Source organism: Sinohyriopsis cumingii, chromosome 1 (assembly GCF_028554795.1).
Source record: "Sinohyriopsis cumingii isolate HCF-2022 chromosome 1, ASM2855479v2, whole genome shotgun sequence".
Taxonomy (NCBI): domain Eukaryota; kingdom Metazoa; phylum Mollusca; class Bivalvia; order Unionida; family Unionidae; genus Sinohyriopsis; species Sinohyriopsis cumingii.
The window spans coordinates 107367060-107383894 of NC_142961.1; the positions used below are offsets into that span (position 1 = coordinate 107367060).

A 16835-nucleotide genomic window follows, 5' to 3' on the forward strand; every position below is an offset into this window, starting at 1 on the left:
TATCACAACAGTGATGGTAATCATTTCAACTTAAAATAATAGCAGTCACAACTTAACATACTCTTGCCGCACATTTTGACAAGAGTTCCCATACTTTGCAAGATTTCTCCTTTCAACCTATTGTTATAGCTGATTCTGAGATAGAACGTCTATTAAAGGAAACCTATTGGTCTTAGTCCGGTATAAATTCCAAAACAATATACAACATTCATTAATCATTCTTTTTTGGAATTATGTCACCTGTTTACAATTAGTTAAGAATATGTTCACCTTAGTCTAATTTACAGTATAACTTAACTAGTGAAAGTATAAACTAATATCATAAAAAGAAGTTTACTAATTTCTTCAAAAGTGAAAGTGCATTGTAAATAAATTCTCAATACATTATGATTAATTATCTATTATATACTTGATCATAAGTATTATGCACACCATAACTTTTTATTATATAATTGAGTTCTAATCAAATATTGAAAAATCGTCAATAATATATCAATATATATATATATATATATATATATATATATATATATATATATATATATATATATATATATATATATATATCATTATTTTGTATTCGATCTTTTATATAACTTTTATTTTTCATATTCATTTTTTATATCTTATTTTAAATGTGCATTATAAATAATAAAACTTATAATAAAACTTTTTTATCTCTATTTATTCACAAATATATATATATATATATATATATATAGAGAGAGAGAGAGAGAGAGAGAGAGAGAGAGAGAGAGAGAGAGAGAGAGAATCTTTCCACCAGAGAACTTCTAGATGAATACTAGACAAAACATTTGCAGCATTGAGAAAGTAGTATAGGCAGAAGGGGAAAACACTGAGTTTAAGTTGACGTATGCCAACTTCATTGCAGGCTTTAGCTGTATTTGTTTAATCACTTTTCAAAGCAAAGTTTCATTGACCTGTACAAAGGGATTCCTGTTAAGATACATATTGTAAGACACTTGCCTAACTGACACATGCCTCACCGTGAAGGTAATTAGCACCCAATTGTTTCTTTAATTTGGTGTTTTGAAATCAATTTTGAAACTTATAACACTGAAACGCAATGCAGAGAATGGCAGAAAAATCACAAAATAAAAGACAGTCGATAAATTGTCTACTTCGTCTTGATGTTATGAAGTGACCTTTACGTTCATGTTAAAAACGCTTGATGATTGAAAGTGTTGTACAACTAACTGATGTCACTCTATATAATATACAAGTTGACAGCGATACAGAAATTGTAGCACATACAATTTTACAAATTTCATGTTTTACCAAGTTAAATATTGTTCCCTTTGCAATAGCTATATTCAATTCATATTTCCAGTCTTTCACTTGTGTAGAAATGGGGATATTAACGTTTGTTGATACTATTAATTTATTTCGTTTTCACTTTTATCTGTACCAGCTTTTAAAATTGTCACGTATTCATCTCTTTAAGTTTAGATAACTGATGCAATGAAAGTGTATTGCAAGTTTAGAAAGGAACGTAATCAATATTGATAGTGACGATCTACGTCATTAAGAACAACACAATTCCAAATAGAAGTTGTTAATGACACTGTAAATCACATTTGTGACTTCGATTACAACACCTTACAGTACACCATATCAAGACTGATCCATGCAATAATCTTCTATAAGAATATGCATCAGGTTCGTCTGAAAACGGTGCGACTGGTATGTATGTATATATATATATATATATATATATATATATATATATATATATATATATATATATATATATATATAGCAGAGGGGGGGGGGAGAGAAATAGCTAGAAGAATTAGGTTAATTTAAAGACTGCATTAAATAGCAAAATAAAATTGATATCACCTTGATGAGCACAGGCATCAGTCGCAAAGTCAAATATTATGAAGGATTTAAATCATTGTAATTAAAAACTGTACAAAACGTCAGTGATTTAGGGCTATATTTCTGATTGATCCTTATGTTGCTGTAACGACAGAACGTAATAGTTTCATGATAGATTAAACAGATTTTAAGAGTAAGACAAAATAGCGCAGCAAACAAAGACCTTAGAGGTACATTAGAGAAAACTGATTGAAATAAAAAGTACGAATGAGTAGGTGGAGTAGGACATGGCAGTGCTGACTTAAGTAAAACAGTTAAACATATTGTACATTAGATGAAAAGTTAATTTCTGTATCTTCGCAAGCAAACCAGCAGCTAGTAAAGAATCGAAGATCATGGGAAGGTTATTTACCATTCAAGATTATCATTTAATCTTAATTAAATTACGAGTTCAGAAGAACTTGCGCAAATAGAAACAGTGAGCATATTTATGTATTGAAAACAGAAACAAGAAATGATGCATATGGTGCTAATGGAGAAGGACTCTGTCTCAATATTAAGACAATAATAGCAAACTAGTTTCTTATTTGTTCGTTTTGAAACAAAATAAGTGTAAAAGATGTCAGGAATGAGTGGTATGATTAGATGATCCAAAAGAGTGTTTTCAAATTGTGTTCTTGTGAACATGATATATTGTAATGTCAGTAACAAGATCACAATTATTTTATTAAAGGTGTAGACAAAGCAATTAGAACAATATACCTGCTTTAGCTATTTCAAAGGGCAAAATATTCCAGCTCACTTAACAATGACCATCAAAATAAGCGATTATTTATTGTTTGATAGTCGTCAATGCTTTTGATTTCTCTAAATGTTCATGTCATTTGAGCATCCCATAATCAGATAGAGTTGGAAACACCGACAAAACAAAATCATCTTCACTGTAATCCTTCTCTTCTGCATGCTATTAAGTCTGTGTTTTCTACATTTCATATTATGACAGACTGTTTGCAAATTGATATATCACACACGTGTCATAAATGACCACTTGTTTTCATATATTTTCTCCAAGAATTATCAGACACATTCCTATTTGATCTGACAAACTAATACAATAACTCTCGATTTTAGAGTCATACACAAACCGTAATGCCAAGCCTAATTCACAACCACCAAAGTGACCAGTTATTACTTGTCTTGCCTAGATGCCATCCAGACACACAGCGGAATAATATAAAACAATTTCCAACTGACACCATTATTAAAATTTCGTCTCTGATTTGATCGTGATTGTTGTGTTCGCAGTGGGTATTAAAGTCCCAATTGTCACTGCATATAGGTTTATGTATATGCCTATTATTATTACTCAGAGGCAAAATGGAAAATGTTATAATACACCAAATGTCTCTCAAGATTTCACTTTACCTTCCGTCATTATGGAGCCCGCTTTCACTGACACGTTCCCCTCATTCAGTTGCTTGGATAATTCACCTAAAACGTCCTCAGTACACCTTCCATTCCCTGTATATACAGATATATACAACCATAAAGTAGTATGATGACGCAATAATATTGTGAACCAAAGATATATATTATCTTAACAATAACGATACTTGCTCGTCATGGCATTCACTAGCTGCTCCAATAATCAATATGTATTTGAGACCCTGTATTTGTCACCACTTTTCTGGGGTACAATTTTAGTCAAGACGTGAATAGCAATAAAACATGTAATATATTTTCTACACCAAACGAAATTATATGGCATTAATTATGTATATTGCGCCCTTTACTGTTGTACCATCCTGCTAAACAACATTTGAGCACGTGCAATAAGCAACATATTATGTGTACATAACTCTAGAATTATTTACCATTTATATGACTTCGAGGTATAGTTTATAATATATTCAATTTTGGAAAGAATTTTATGCTTGAATGTTTTTAAACATATAATATTCGGTCCAAATCATAGTCTTATCTATTTTGTATTTGTCATAAAATTGTAGATGATACATTTATGTATTAAACTGACATCTCATACTTTTTTGTACCTAACTAAATTCGCTTTATTTGTCATATTTTATGGCCCTTAAGTAATAAGGTTTTTATGACTAATTCATTTCTAAGGTATGGCTAAAAATGAAGTATCCCGCTTAGCTTGGCATTGCACACAATTTTCACTTTGTTTTCTTTATTTCTTCAATATCTTCTGTACTAGATCGCATCGAGGAATGACAACCAAAATGTTGCAAATTGATGTTTCACACATGTGTCACAAATTGCCACTTGTTTTCATAAATTTTGTCTAAGAAAAATCAGACACAGTCCTGTTTGGTCGCCAAAATCCAATATGCCGAGCCTAATTCACAACGGCCAAAGTAACCAGACAATACTTTTCTTGGCTAGAGGCCATCCAGACACACAATTTCCAACTGACACCATTACGACAATATCTTCACGTGTTCGCAGGGGGGTATTCACGTCCCAGTATTCACTGCAAATAGCTCATCTTTGATCTACAAACCTAATCGAATACAACACCTGGAAGAGAAATATATTCCTTTCTGATATGTCCGATGATACTGTTATGGTTTAATACCAGTACATTACAATGATCCATGTACAGAGTACTCGCTCTCGTGATTCTATTCCACTCAATTACATCAGCTATTTTATAACCGTAAGTGTAATCGAGCTAGAGTATACCTATATTGAAAGCACATTAGCCAAATTCAGTCAAAGATAATGATTGCATGCATTTCATACTAATTATGTAGCAACCATTTTCGGTTAATTTAAACAGAAAACAATCATGTGAGTTTGACATGTTGTTTCTGCTCATATTGGTTTACACTGAGTTACTCGTCCAGTTCTTTATCCGTCTATCTTTTACTTACAAATTTCGTACAAACTAATTATCCAACGTTTCGTTGAAGTATCAGCCTTATTTTGTTTGACTATTTCCCTAGCAAATACGTTATCAATACTTTTGGAATTCATGAGACAGCATCATCGCCTCTGTAAGTGATAATACGTAGTCTTCAGCGATATTGACGTGACGCACTACGCCTATCTGAATATAGGCACCATTCACTACATTTCAGGAGGATAATGTTCAAACTAGCCGTTATTGAAATGAAGTCTCACTATTGTCAATAAGGAAGCGAATCTCCAGCTGTAGAGGTAATTCAATTCTTTATTACTATTCGTTTATATGACATAATTGTTTTCATACTTTAGATGTTTTAGAACCTTAATTAATGTTTCAAAAAGACTTGTTTCTGCAAACATATTCACTGAATGCAGTAGATAACGAGCAGGAAACATATATTTATTCTAAATTCTACAGAGAGTCAATACCTAGGTTATACAACGCCATATTAGAAACACTTTAGTCTGGTTCGAGATAGCTATTTGTTGTAACTGAACAGACAAATTGATATTTAATTATACGCTGTTTGCATTAAACGATTAATGTAATGGGTAACGAATTCATGTGCACGCATGCGCTACATATATCAGTGAAGAAGTACTTAACAGTGTCATATGTACTACACGGTTTAGTTATCATTTTAGCTGCCTTATGCCATGCCTTGTATATGGTTTGATGTGGAGTCACCAGCTGTAGAGCTGCTTTATACATGCCTGCCACGCCTTGTAAATCGTTTGATGTGGAGTCACAGAACTCTGTGGGGTTTCCTGTGATGTATACGCTATATTTTGATGATGTTGGATCTGAAGAGTTGACTGTTTCTTTCGATGCGAGTGACCAGGGCTTCGCGACCATCGAGTCTGTGATGTGAAGGCTCTCGAGGGATCCTTCAACAGACTGAGAGGAGCAGATCATGCGTGGGTGCTTCTCTGGCCATTGACTAGAGCGCGTGGAACCGGAGTTAACATCTTGGGCGCCACGATAGTTATAGTGTTTCATGTTATTCCACAATTGCATTTCATAATTTCATTAATTCCTATTGTTATATCGTTATGTGAACGATCGATAGGTTCGTAATTTCATTCATTCCTATTGCTATATCGTTATATGAACGATCGATAGGTTCGTAATTTACATTGCTTTTCAATATCGTTTTATGAACGATACGTTCAAATTTACATTCTTTTCAATATCGTTTTATGAACGATACGTTCAAATTTAAATTTCCAAATCGTTGCTTGAACGATACGTTCACATTTACCTGCTTTTCACAATCGTTATTTGAACGATTCATTCATAATTACATTCTTTTCTAAATCGTTATTTGAACGATACATTCACAATTACATTCTTTTTCTAAATCGTTATTTTATCGATACATTCATAATTACATTCTTTTCTAGATCGTTATTTGAATGATACATTCAAGACTCTTTATATTGGGGTGTAAATCACATTTATTTTATTGATCAGTGATAGGGATTCACGTTTTTTCTCTTGGGTTAATTGTTTTGATAGTTCCATGTTAGGAACTTTATAATTTTCCTTATCTATTAATATTTAAATTGCGTTTATAAATAAACATCTTGTAAACGCATTTGCTTTTGATATCTTCCCTAATCCAATCCCAACCCGGCTTCATCCTGTGACAATGACCTTGAGAAATCTTGTTACGAATTTAAGTCAGAACAGATCGTAAACGCGGGACACGATGTAATGAGATGCCTTTGACCTAACGTTTAATACAGAAGAAAATGTTAAAAGTTTTTGTAAGGAAAAAGACGACGACGACTGGAAATGGAAGGAATGGCCCATGTGTGCATATTTAATTAACATGTTGGGGTATGGTCGGAAAGCATCTAAAAGTACAGCAGAAAATCTACACCTATGTCTTATGTCGCGTAGATTACACATATGTTGTGTTCAAAATCTTTAATATCATGCCACTATGCACCCTTGCTATATTGCATTCCTAACGATACAATTAGATTCGAACGATTCCATATTGTTATTATTATATATTGCGTTGTATTGCTTCAGCGTGATTAATCAATTTAGAAACACGATGAATACAATACTATAAATTGAGGACACACCTTAATGACTATCCTACAAACATGTAACCTGTAAACTGGATATTGTCATCTCGAAACAAACCTTATTGATAGTTCAGAAAAGATATAATCTGCGATTTTTAAATGTTACTTTTCCAAGGTGTTCATTTAGCAGATTAGTTTATAAACAAACCAGACGCACTTTATATAATGATACTTCAGAGCTTCAAACTATATGTCCAATTTGTGAGCTTATCAGCCAGTAAATATCTATGGTACGACAAATTACATGATTTTGCCACTTTTAAGTCTATATATTCTCCTTTCTGTCAGCAAAGACATGCATATTTTAAGATTTGAATGTAATACCTATGCTTGTTTTTTTCCCCAGAAATTTTAGAAATGACAGCTTTTGATCTAAAGAACAGACATTTTATATTGCCTGTCCACTGCATTTTGCAAACATCTAAAAAGTTTTAATCTTCCCTTAGGTACCCATCGCCACTTTATATTTATTCTTGCTGTGTTCACCTTCTGCACGCCATCGACCTGAATAATTAATACATAGAGTTGTATTTAGATTACCAATATCTCCACATGGATGGAAATGTGTGTATTCGCAAAATGTTAACCTCACACTGCCTGTAAGACGGGTCTGTTTCTCAGTTGTTGCTATGTTGTTGTTGTTATTATTACTATTTTTATTATTATCTTATAATTAAAATACACAATACAAAATGTTCAGTATTCATATTTCTCTTTACATTTAACTTTATCTTCCTTGATTTGGGGGCCCCATTTCACGGACACGTTCCCATCACTCAGCTGCGTGGAGAATTCTCCTGTAACTTTCTCAACTGATCTTCCTTTCCCTGGATATATATATATATATAATCGTAAAGTAGTATGATGACGCGAAGATATTTTGGACCAAAGATACATATGATCAAACAATAGAGCTATTTCCTCAGCATGGCTTTCTCTAACTGATCAATTATTAAATATTTATTTGAGACCCTGTATTTGTCACCACTTTTCGGATGTAAACTGATAGCCAAGACGTGAAAAGTTATACAATGGGTGAATATATTTGGCTACAATAATGGAAATTATTTGGCATTGATTTAGTAGCTTGCGCCTTTTGCTGTTGTACTATTCTGCTAAACAGCATTTGAGCATGTGCAATAAGCAACATATTATGAATGTTATGTGTACAAAACTCTATAAATATTTACCACGTATGACTTCGAGGTACAGTTTGTAATATATTCAATTTTGGAAAGTTGTTTTAAGCTTGAATGTTTTAAAACTTTTTACATTTGATCCAAAGTCATAGAGCCTTGTCTACTCTGTATTTTCATAAAAGTGTAGATACATTTATGTATTAAGCTGACATTTGATACTTCTTTGTACCTAACTAAAGTCGCTTTATTTGTCATATTTGTCTGGCCCTTAAGTAAGAAGGTCTTACTGACTAATTCATTTCCAAGGTAAGGCTACAAATGAAGTAACTAGTTTAGCTTGGCATTGCACGCAATATTTACACTTTTCAGTTTGTTTTCTTTATATCTTCTATACCTTCTCAACTAGATCGCATCTAGGCATGACAACCAAAATGTTATAAATTGATGTATCACACATGTGTCACAAATTGCCACTTGTTTTCATACATTTTGTTCAAGAACTATCAGACACAGTCCTGTTTGATCTGCCAAACGTATACAATAAATATGTTTTTGTAAGAGGTGTACAAAATCCAAAATGTCAAGCCTAATTCACAACGACCAAAGTGACCAGACAATACTCCTCTAGGCAAGGGTCCATCAAGACATACAGCGGAATAATGTACGAAAATGTCCAACTGACAAAATTACGACAATATCGTTGTTTTTTCCGCGCTCGTTATGTTCGCAGTGGGTATTCACGTTCCAATATTCACTGCATAATGGTTTATGTAGGTGTCAGCCCGGACATGCCAGAGCTCGTATTTGATCTACAAACCTTATCGAATACAACACCTGGAAGATAGATAGATTCATTGCTGATATATCCAATGATATTCCTATAGTTTAGTACCGGTAAATTACAATGTTTCTGGTGCAGAGTACTCACTCTCGCGATTCAATTCCACTCAATTACATCAGCTATTCTTTTTACCGTAATTGTAATCGAGCTAGAGGATACTTTTATTGAAAGAGCATTAGACAAAATCAGTGAAAGGTAATGCTTGCATGTTTCTCATACTAATTATGTAGCAACCAATTTCAGCTTAATTTAAACAGTAAAACAATCACTTGAGTTTGACATGTTGTTTCTGCTCATAATGGTTTACACTGAGTTACTCGTCCAATTATTTATCCGTCTATTTTTTTATATTTTATTTTATATAAAGTAATTATCCAACATTTCGTTGAAGTATCAGCCTTGTTTTGTTTGAATATTCCCTTAGTAAATACGTTAGTAATACGTTTGGCATTCATGAGACAGCGTCATCACCTCTCTAAGTGATAATACTTAGTCTCCAGCGAGATTGACGTGACACACTCCGCCTATCTGAATATATGTACCATTCTATACAATTAAGGTTGAAAATGTTCAAACTAACCGTTCTAGAAATGAAGTCTCATTAGTGCCAGTAATATCAAAGACTAATTTCTTTTTACACATTTCACTAGGCGTTACCTTGACAAATCGGGTTACGAATTTAAGTCAGAACAGATCATAAACGTGGGACACGATGTAATGCGATGCGTTTGACACCGGCTAATACAGAAGAAAATATTAAATGTTGTTTGTAAGGAAAAAGACGACGACGGCTGGAAAGGGTAAGAACGGCCAATGTGTGCATATTTCCTTAACATTTTGGGATATGGTCGGAAATTATCTAAACGTACAGCAGACATTCTACACTTCTGTCCTATGTCGCCTATATTACACATATTTTGTGTTCGAAATCTTTAATATCATGCCACAATGCATCCTGGTAATATTGCATTCCTAACGATATAAGCAGGTTAGAACGATACCATATTGTTATGTTATATATTGCGTTGTATTGTTTCAGCGTGATTAATCAATTGAGAAACAAGATGAATACAACAATATAAATTGCGGACACCTTTAATGACTATCCTACAAAGAAATAACCTGTAAAATGGATATTGTCACCTAGAAACAAGACTTATTGATAGTCCGAAATCAAACTAATTTGCGATTTTTGAATGTTACTTTCCCAAGGTGTTCAAAGATATATGTGATTTAAACAATAGAGCAATTTCCTCACCATGGCTTCCTCTAACTGCTCACAACGACCAAAGTGACCAGACGATACTTTTCTTGGCTTGAGGCCATCCAGGCACACATCGGAATATTGTACGAGAATTTCCAACTGACACCATTACGACAATATCTTATCTGATTTGACCGTGATCGTTGTGTTCGCAGTGGATATTTACGTTCCAATCGTCACTGCAGTTAGGTTTATGTAGATGATGTCAGCCCGGACATGTCAGAGCTCGTCTTCGATCTACAAACCTGATCGAATACAACACCTGGAAGATATATAGATTCATTTCTGATATACCCGATGTTATTCCTATGGTTTAGTACCAGTAAATTAGAATGATTCATGTGTAGTGTACTCGCTTTCGCGATTCAATTCCATTGAATTACATCAGCTTTTTTTGACCGTGAGTGTAATCGAGGTAGAGTATGCCTATATTAAAAGCTCATTAGCCAATTTCACTGAAAGGTAATGCTTGCATTCATTTCATAATAATTATGTAGCAACCAGTTTCAGCTGAATTTAAACAGACAACAATCACTGAGTTTGACATGTTGCTTCTGCTCATATTGGTGTACCCTGAGTTACTCGTCCAATTGTTTATCCGTTTACTTGTTGATTTAAAATTTTCGTACAAACTAATTACCCAACGTTTCGTTACAGTATCAACCTTGTTTTGTTTGACTATTCCTCTAGCAAATACGTTAGTAAAACTTTTGGTGTTCATGAGACAGCGTCATCGCCTCTGTAAGTGATAATATGTAGTCTTCAGCGATATTGACGTGACGCACTCCACCTATCTGAATATAGGTACCATTCTCTACAATTCAGGTTGAAAATGTTTAAACTAGCCATTATGGAAATGAGGTCATGCTAGTGCCAGTAAAATCAAAGACTAATTTCTTTTTACACATTTCACTAGGCGTTACCTTGACAAATCGGGTTGCGAATTTAAGTCAGAACAGATCATAGACGTGGGACACGGATGTAATACGATGTGTATGACACCGGCTAATACAGAAGAAAATATTAAATGTTGTTTGTAAGGAAAAAGACGACGACGACTGGAAAGGGTAAGGATGGTTAATGTGTGCATATTTCCTTAACATTTTGGGATATGGTCGGAAATCTTCTAAACGTACAGCAGACATTCTACACTTCTGTCCTATGTCGCCTATATTACACATATTTTGTGTTCGAAATCTTTAATATCATGCCACAATGCATCCTGGCAATATTGCATTCCTAACGATATAAGCAGGTTAGAACGATACCATATTGTTATTGTTATATATTGCATTGTATTGTTTCAGCGTGATTAATCAATTGAGAAACAAGATGAATACAACAATATAAATTGCGGACACCTTTAATGACTATCCTACAAAGAAATAACCTGTAAAATGGACATTGTCACCTCAAAACAAGCCTTATTAATAGTCAGAAATCGAACTAATCTGCGATTGTTGAATGTTACTTTCCCAAGGTGTTCATTTGGCGGATTATTTTATAAACAAACCATATGCAATTTATATAATGGCACTTCAGAGCTTCAAACTATATGTCTAATTTGTGAAATTATCGGCCAGTAAATAGCTATGGTACGACAAATTACATAATTTCGCCACTTTTAAGTCTATATATTCTCCTTTCTATCAGCAAATAGATGAATATTTTATGATTTTAATGTAATACATATGCTTGTTGTTTTCCAGAAATAACAGCTTTTTATCAAAAGAACAGACATTTTATATTGCATGTCCACTGCAGTCTGGAAACGTCTTAAAGTTTTAATCTTACCTGCGGAACTCATCGCCACTTTATATTTATTCTTGCAGAGTGCACCTTCTGCATGCCAATGACATAAACAATTAATACATAGAGTTGTATTTAGATTACCAACATCTCCACATGGATGAAAATGTGTGTATTTACAAAATGTTAATCTCACACTGCTAGTAACATTGTTCTGTTTCTCAGTTATTATTTTATAATTAAAATACAGAGTACAAAATGTTCAATACATCATATTTCTCTCTACATTTATCTTTACCTTCCGTGAATTCGGAGTCCCATTTCACCGACACTTTCCCATCATTCAGCTGCTTGGAGAATTCTCCTGAAACTTTCTCAACTGAACTCCCTTTCCCTTTATATATATATATATATATATATATATATATATATATATATATCCATTCGTAAAGTGGTATGATGACGCAAAGATATTTTGGACCAAAGATATATGTGATTTAAACAATAGAGCAATTTCCTCACCATGGCTTCCTCTAACTGCTCACAACGACCAAAGTGACCAGACGATACTTTTCTTGGCTTGAGGCCATCCAGGCACACATCGGAATATCGTACGAGAATTTCCAACTGACACCATTACGACAATATCTTATCTGATTTGACCGTGATCGTTGTGTTCGCAGTGGATATTTACGTTCCAATCGTCACTGCAGTTAGGCTTATGTAGATGTCAGCCCGGACATGTCAGAGCTCGTCTTCGATCTACAAACCTGATCGAATACAACACCTGGAAGATATATAGATTCATTTCTGATATATCCGATGTTATTCCTATGGTTTAGTACCAGTAAATTAGAATGATTCATGTGTAGTGTACTCGCTCTCGCGATTCAATTCAATTGAATTACATCAGCTTTTTTTGACCGTGAGTGTAATCGAGGTAGAGTATACCTACATTAAAAGCTCATTAGCCAATTTCACTGAAAGGTAATGCTTGCATTCATTTCATAATAATTATGTAGCAACCAGTTTCAGCTGAATTTAAACAGACAACACTCACTGAGTTTGACATGTTGCTTCTGCTCATATTGGTGTACCCTGAGTTACTCGTCCAATTGTTTATCCGTTTACTTGTTGATTTAAAATTTTCGTACAAACTAATTATCCAACGTTTCATTAAAGTATCAACCTTGTTTTGTTTGACTATTCCTCTAGCAAATACGTTAGTAAAACTTTTGGTGTTCATTTGACAGCGTCATCGCCTCTGTAAGTGATAATATGTAGTCTTCAGCGATATTGACGTGACGCACTCCGCCTATCTGAATATAGGTACCATTCTCTACAATTCAGGTTGAAAATGTTTAAACTTGCCGCTATGGAAATGAGGTCATGCTAGTGCCAGTAATATCAAAGACTTACTCATTTTTTTGACTCATTTCGCTAGGCGTTACCTTGACAAATCGGGTTTCGAATTTAAGTCAGAACAGATCATAAACGTGGGACACGATCTAATGCGTAGTGTATGACCGAACATTTAATACAGATAAACATATTAAACGTTTAAGACGATAACGACTTCAAATGGTACGTATGGTCCATGAGTGAACATTTCGTTAAGATTTGAGCATTTAAAAGTGCAGCAGAAATTGTACCCTTCTGTCTTATGTCGTCTAGATTACACATATGTGGTGTTCAAAATATCTAATATCATGCCACAAAGCATCCTTGCAATACTGCATTCCTAACGATATAATCAGTTTTCAACGATACCATATTGTTACTGTTATTTATTGCGTTGTATTGACTCAGCGTGATTAATCGATTGAGAAACACAATGAATATAACAATATAAACTGCGGACACCTTTAATGATTATCCTACAAAGAAACCACCTGTAAACTGCATAATGTCACCTCCAAAAAAGCCTTATTGATATAAGCAGGTTAGAACGATACCACATTGTTATTGTTATATATTGCGTTGTATTGTTTCAGCGTGATTAATCAATTGAGAAACAAGATGAATACAACAATATAAATTGCGGACACCTTTAATGACTACCCTACAAAGAAACCACCTGTAAACTGCATATTGTCACCTCCAAAAAAACCTTATTGACAGTCCGAAATCGAAATAATCTGCGAGTTTTGAATGTTACTTTCCGAAGGTATTCAAACCACACGCAATTTGTATAATGATACTTCAGGTCTTCAACTATCTGTCCAGTTTGTGAACTTATCAGCCAGTAAATATCTATAGTATGACAAAATACATGATTTTGCCACATTTAAGTCTTTTTTTGATTTTGTTACTTTAAAGCTGTATATTCTCCCTTCTATCAGCAACGAGATGCATATTTAAGATTTGAATGTAATACATATACTTGATTTGTTTTGCTTCAGCAATTTTAGAAATGACCGCATTTGAGCCAAAGCGCATACATTTTATATTGCATATCCATTGCATTTTGAAAATATCATAAAGTTTTAATCTTACCTGTGGTACTCCCCGCCACTTTATATTTATTCTGACTGAATTCACATCCTGCATGCCATCGAATTGATCAATTAATACACAGAGTTTTTTTTAGATTACCAATACCTCCACACGGATGGAAATGTGTTTATTTACAAAATGGTAACCTCACATTGCCATTAACAGGGATTTGTTTCTAAGTTGTTGTTGTTATTATTATTAATATGATTATTATTATTTTTATTAAATGGCACAATGCAAAATTTTCAATGCATCATATGTCTCTCTATATTTCAATTTACCTTCTGTGATTTCGGAGCCCCATTTCACCGACACGTTCCCATCATTCAACTGTTTGGATAATTCTGTTGAAACTTGCTCAATAGAACTTCCTTTCCCTGTTTAGATACAATCAAGAAGTAGTATGATGACGCAAAAAATACCACAAATATATATGATCTAAACAATAACGCTATTTGCTTACCACAAATATATATGATCTAAACAATAACGCTATTTGCTCATCACGACTTTCTCTATCTGCTCAAATAATCAATAAGTATTTATGACACTGTATTTGTCACCACTTTTCTGGTGTGAAATAATAACCCAGACGTGAAAAATAATAATATGGATGAATATGTTTGTCTACACTAATGGAAATATTTAGGCATTGATTTAGTAGCTTGTGCTTTTTGCACTTGTACTATTCTGCTAAACAATATTTGAGCGTGTGCAACAAAGATTTTGAATGTTATGTGTACAGAATTCGAAAAATATTTACCACTATATGACTTAGAAGTTTAATGTTTAATATATTCAATTTTTAAAGATATTTTACGATTAAATGTTTTTATAAGCTCATGATATTCAATCCATAACACACAGCTTTGTCTACTTTGCATTTGTCATATAATTGCAGATAATACGTTCATGTATGAAACTGGCACCATATACTTTTTTGTACCTAATTATATTCGCTTTATTTGTCATATTTTTATTGTCGTTGAGGAAAAACGGCTTTATGATAATTAATATCTGAAAATGTTAAAATGTATGATGTTCGGTACTTAAAAATGTTTAAGAATATATAATTTAGCCAAGATTGAGTTAACATTTAATTTACAAAGTTGAGAAATTCACAAAATCTAAGTTTTAGTCCTTATATAATGGTGATAATATTTTTGAATCTGTAAATTCTGTATTAAATAAAAATAATGGCGTAAATATATACTGACTAAAACTAATACAGTTCAAGATTTGCTGTGAAAGTAACATAAACACATATTGTTGTTCAGACTAGAGCACTGTAATCCAGACAATGAACTAGAATCCTAAACTGTACAGTTTCCATTATATCCATTGTTGATATTGGACATATGAAAAGTTGAATAACGTTTGGAAAAGAATGAACAGTTAAATGTGTTCATAATATAATTTTACCTCTCATCATGCTTCTTCAATATATCACTCAAACTTGTTAGCAAATAAGAATTCATGCACCAAAAAATCCTACTACATTTCTTGAATTGTATTATGGATGGACAGATACCTAAATGCCTGTGGTTGCTTGTTGCGAATTTTAAATTCTTTCTACTTGATGTTGAAGACTGGTAACCACTTTGCTTTTTGATCAAATGAGGAAGATGCGCCAGACCGTTGGACCTCCTATTAAATAGCAGGACGTGGTGTTTGATTTGGTCTTGTTCCTTTCACATGTTATTTTAGCAGCTTTTAATTGTGCCGAACAGTATGCCGAAGGAACACTTTGAACAGTGTATGATATTTAAGACTGCTGTTGTTGTGTTTTGAAGTAGTCTTATTTGGATATGTTATATTTTCCAATTAATTGTTCTTACCTTTTTAATTCCGATTAGGTTTAGTTAGTGTTGGTGAACCGTTCACGATATTTGTTAATTTTGTTTCGATACTGTCTATTGTCTTGCTCATAGTCCATTCATAAACAGTAGAGCTGGGTGACTAAGTGCTCTTAGATGCTGTCATTTGCAGATCCCTGACATTTCACTACTGTCCGATTGGGTTTGAGTCTCGGCTCGGCTAACGTGAGAGCATAAGAATTCTTGACAAATGAGGGACACAAGGTGGCTCCTTCTACGTCAGTAAGAGATGCACAATGTCTACGAACCCCAAGTGCCCGGACTACGACCCCTCCAAGCCCACTACCTTGATCATCTAAATATATGGCAACACCAACAATGCTAACAAAAGGATGGTTGATAAGCTGAATAGGACTATACTAGGATATTTATTGTTATGTTTGCTGGCTTACACCCCACTACAGCGAGGCAAATAGTCAGGATCAACCTCCAGCATAAACTTCACATCGAGACCCTTGCGCAGTAAAGTGAGTTTTCCGCAATCATTTGTCTGAAAAACTGGGTCGTATAGCACTACGAACACGTAGGACAAACATAAAGAGTATAAAGACGGTATGATCTCGCTCCTGGAGACCTGAACAGTAGCGGGTGAG

General features: G+C 33.7%; 1 protein-coding gene across 1 annotated transcript in view; it reads right to left on the bottom strand.

Moving 5' to 3' along the window:
• Positions 1–1829: 1829 nt before the first annotated feature.
• The window catches only part of LOC149807532 (uncharacterized), a 125783-nt gene continuing 110777 nt past the window's right edge, over positions 1830–16835 (bottom strand). Inside the window, exons 4-7 of the mRNA XM_089957514.1 lie at positions 14647–14742; positions 12392–12656; positions 10115–10382; positions 1830–3363 (exon numbers count right to left, since the gene is read on the bottom strand). Of these exons, the coding sequence (XP_089813640.1) occupies positions 12589–12656; positions 14647–14742 (164 nt within the window). The 3' untranslated portion in view covers positions 1830–3363; positions 10115–10382; positions 12392–12588. The remainder of the gene's footprint in view (positions 3364–10114; positions 10383–12391; positions 12657–14646; positions 14743–16835) is intronic.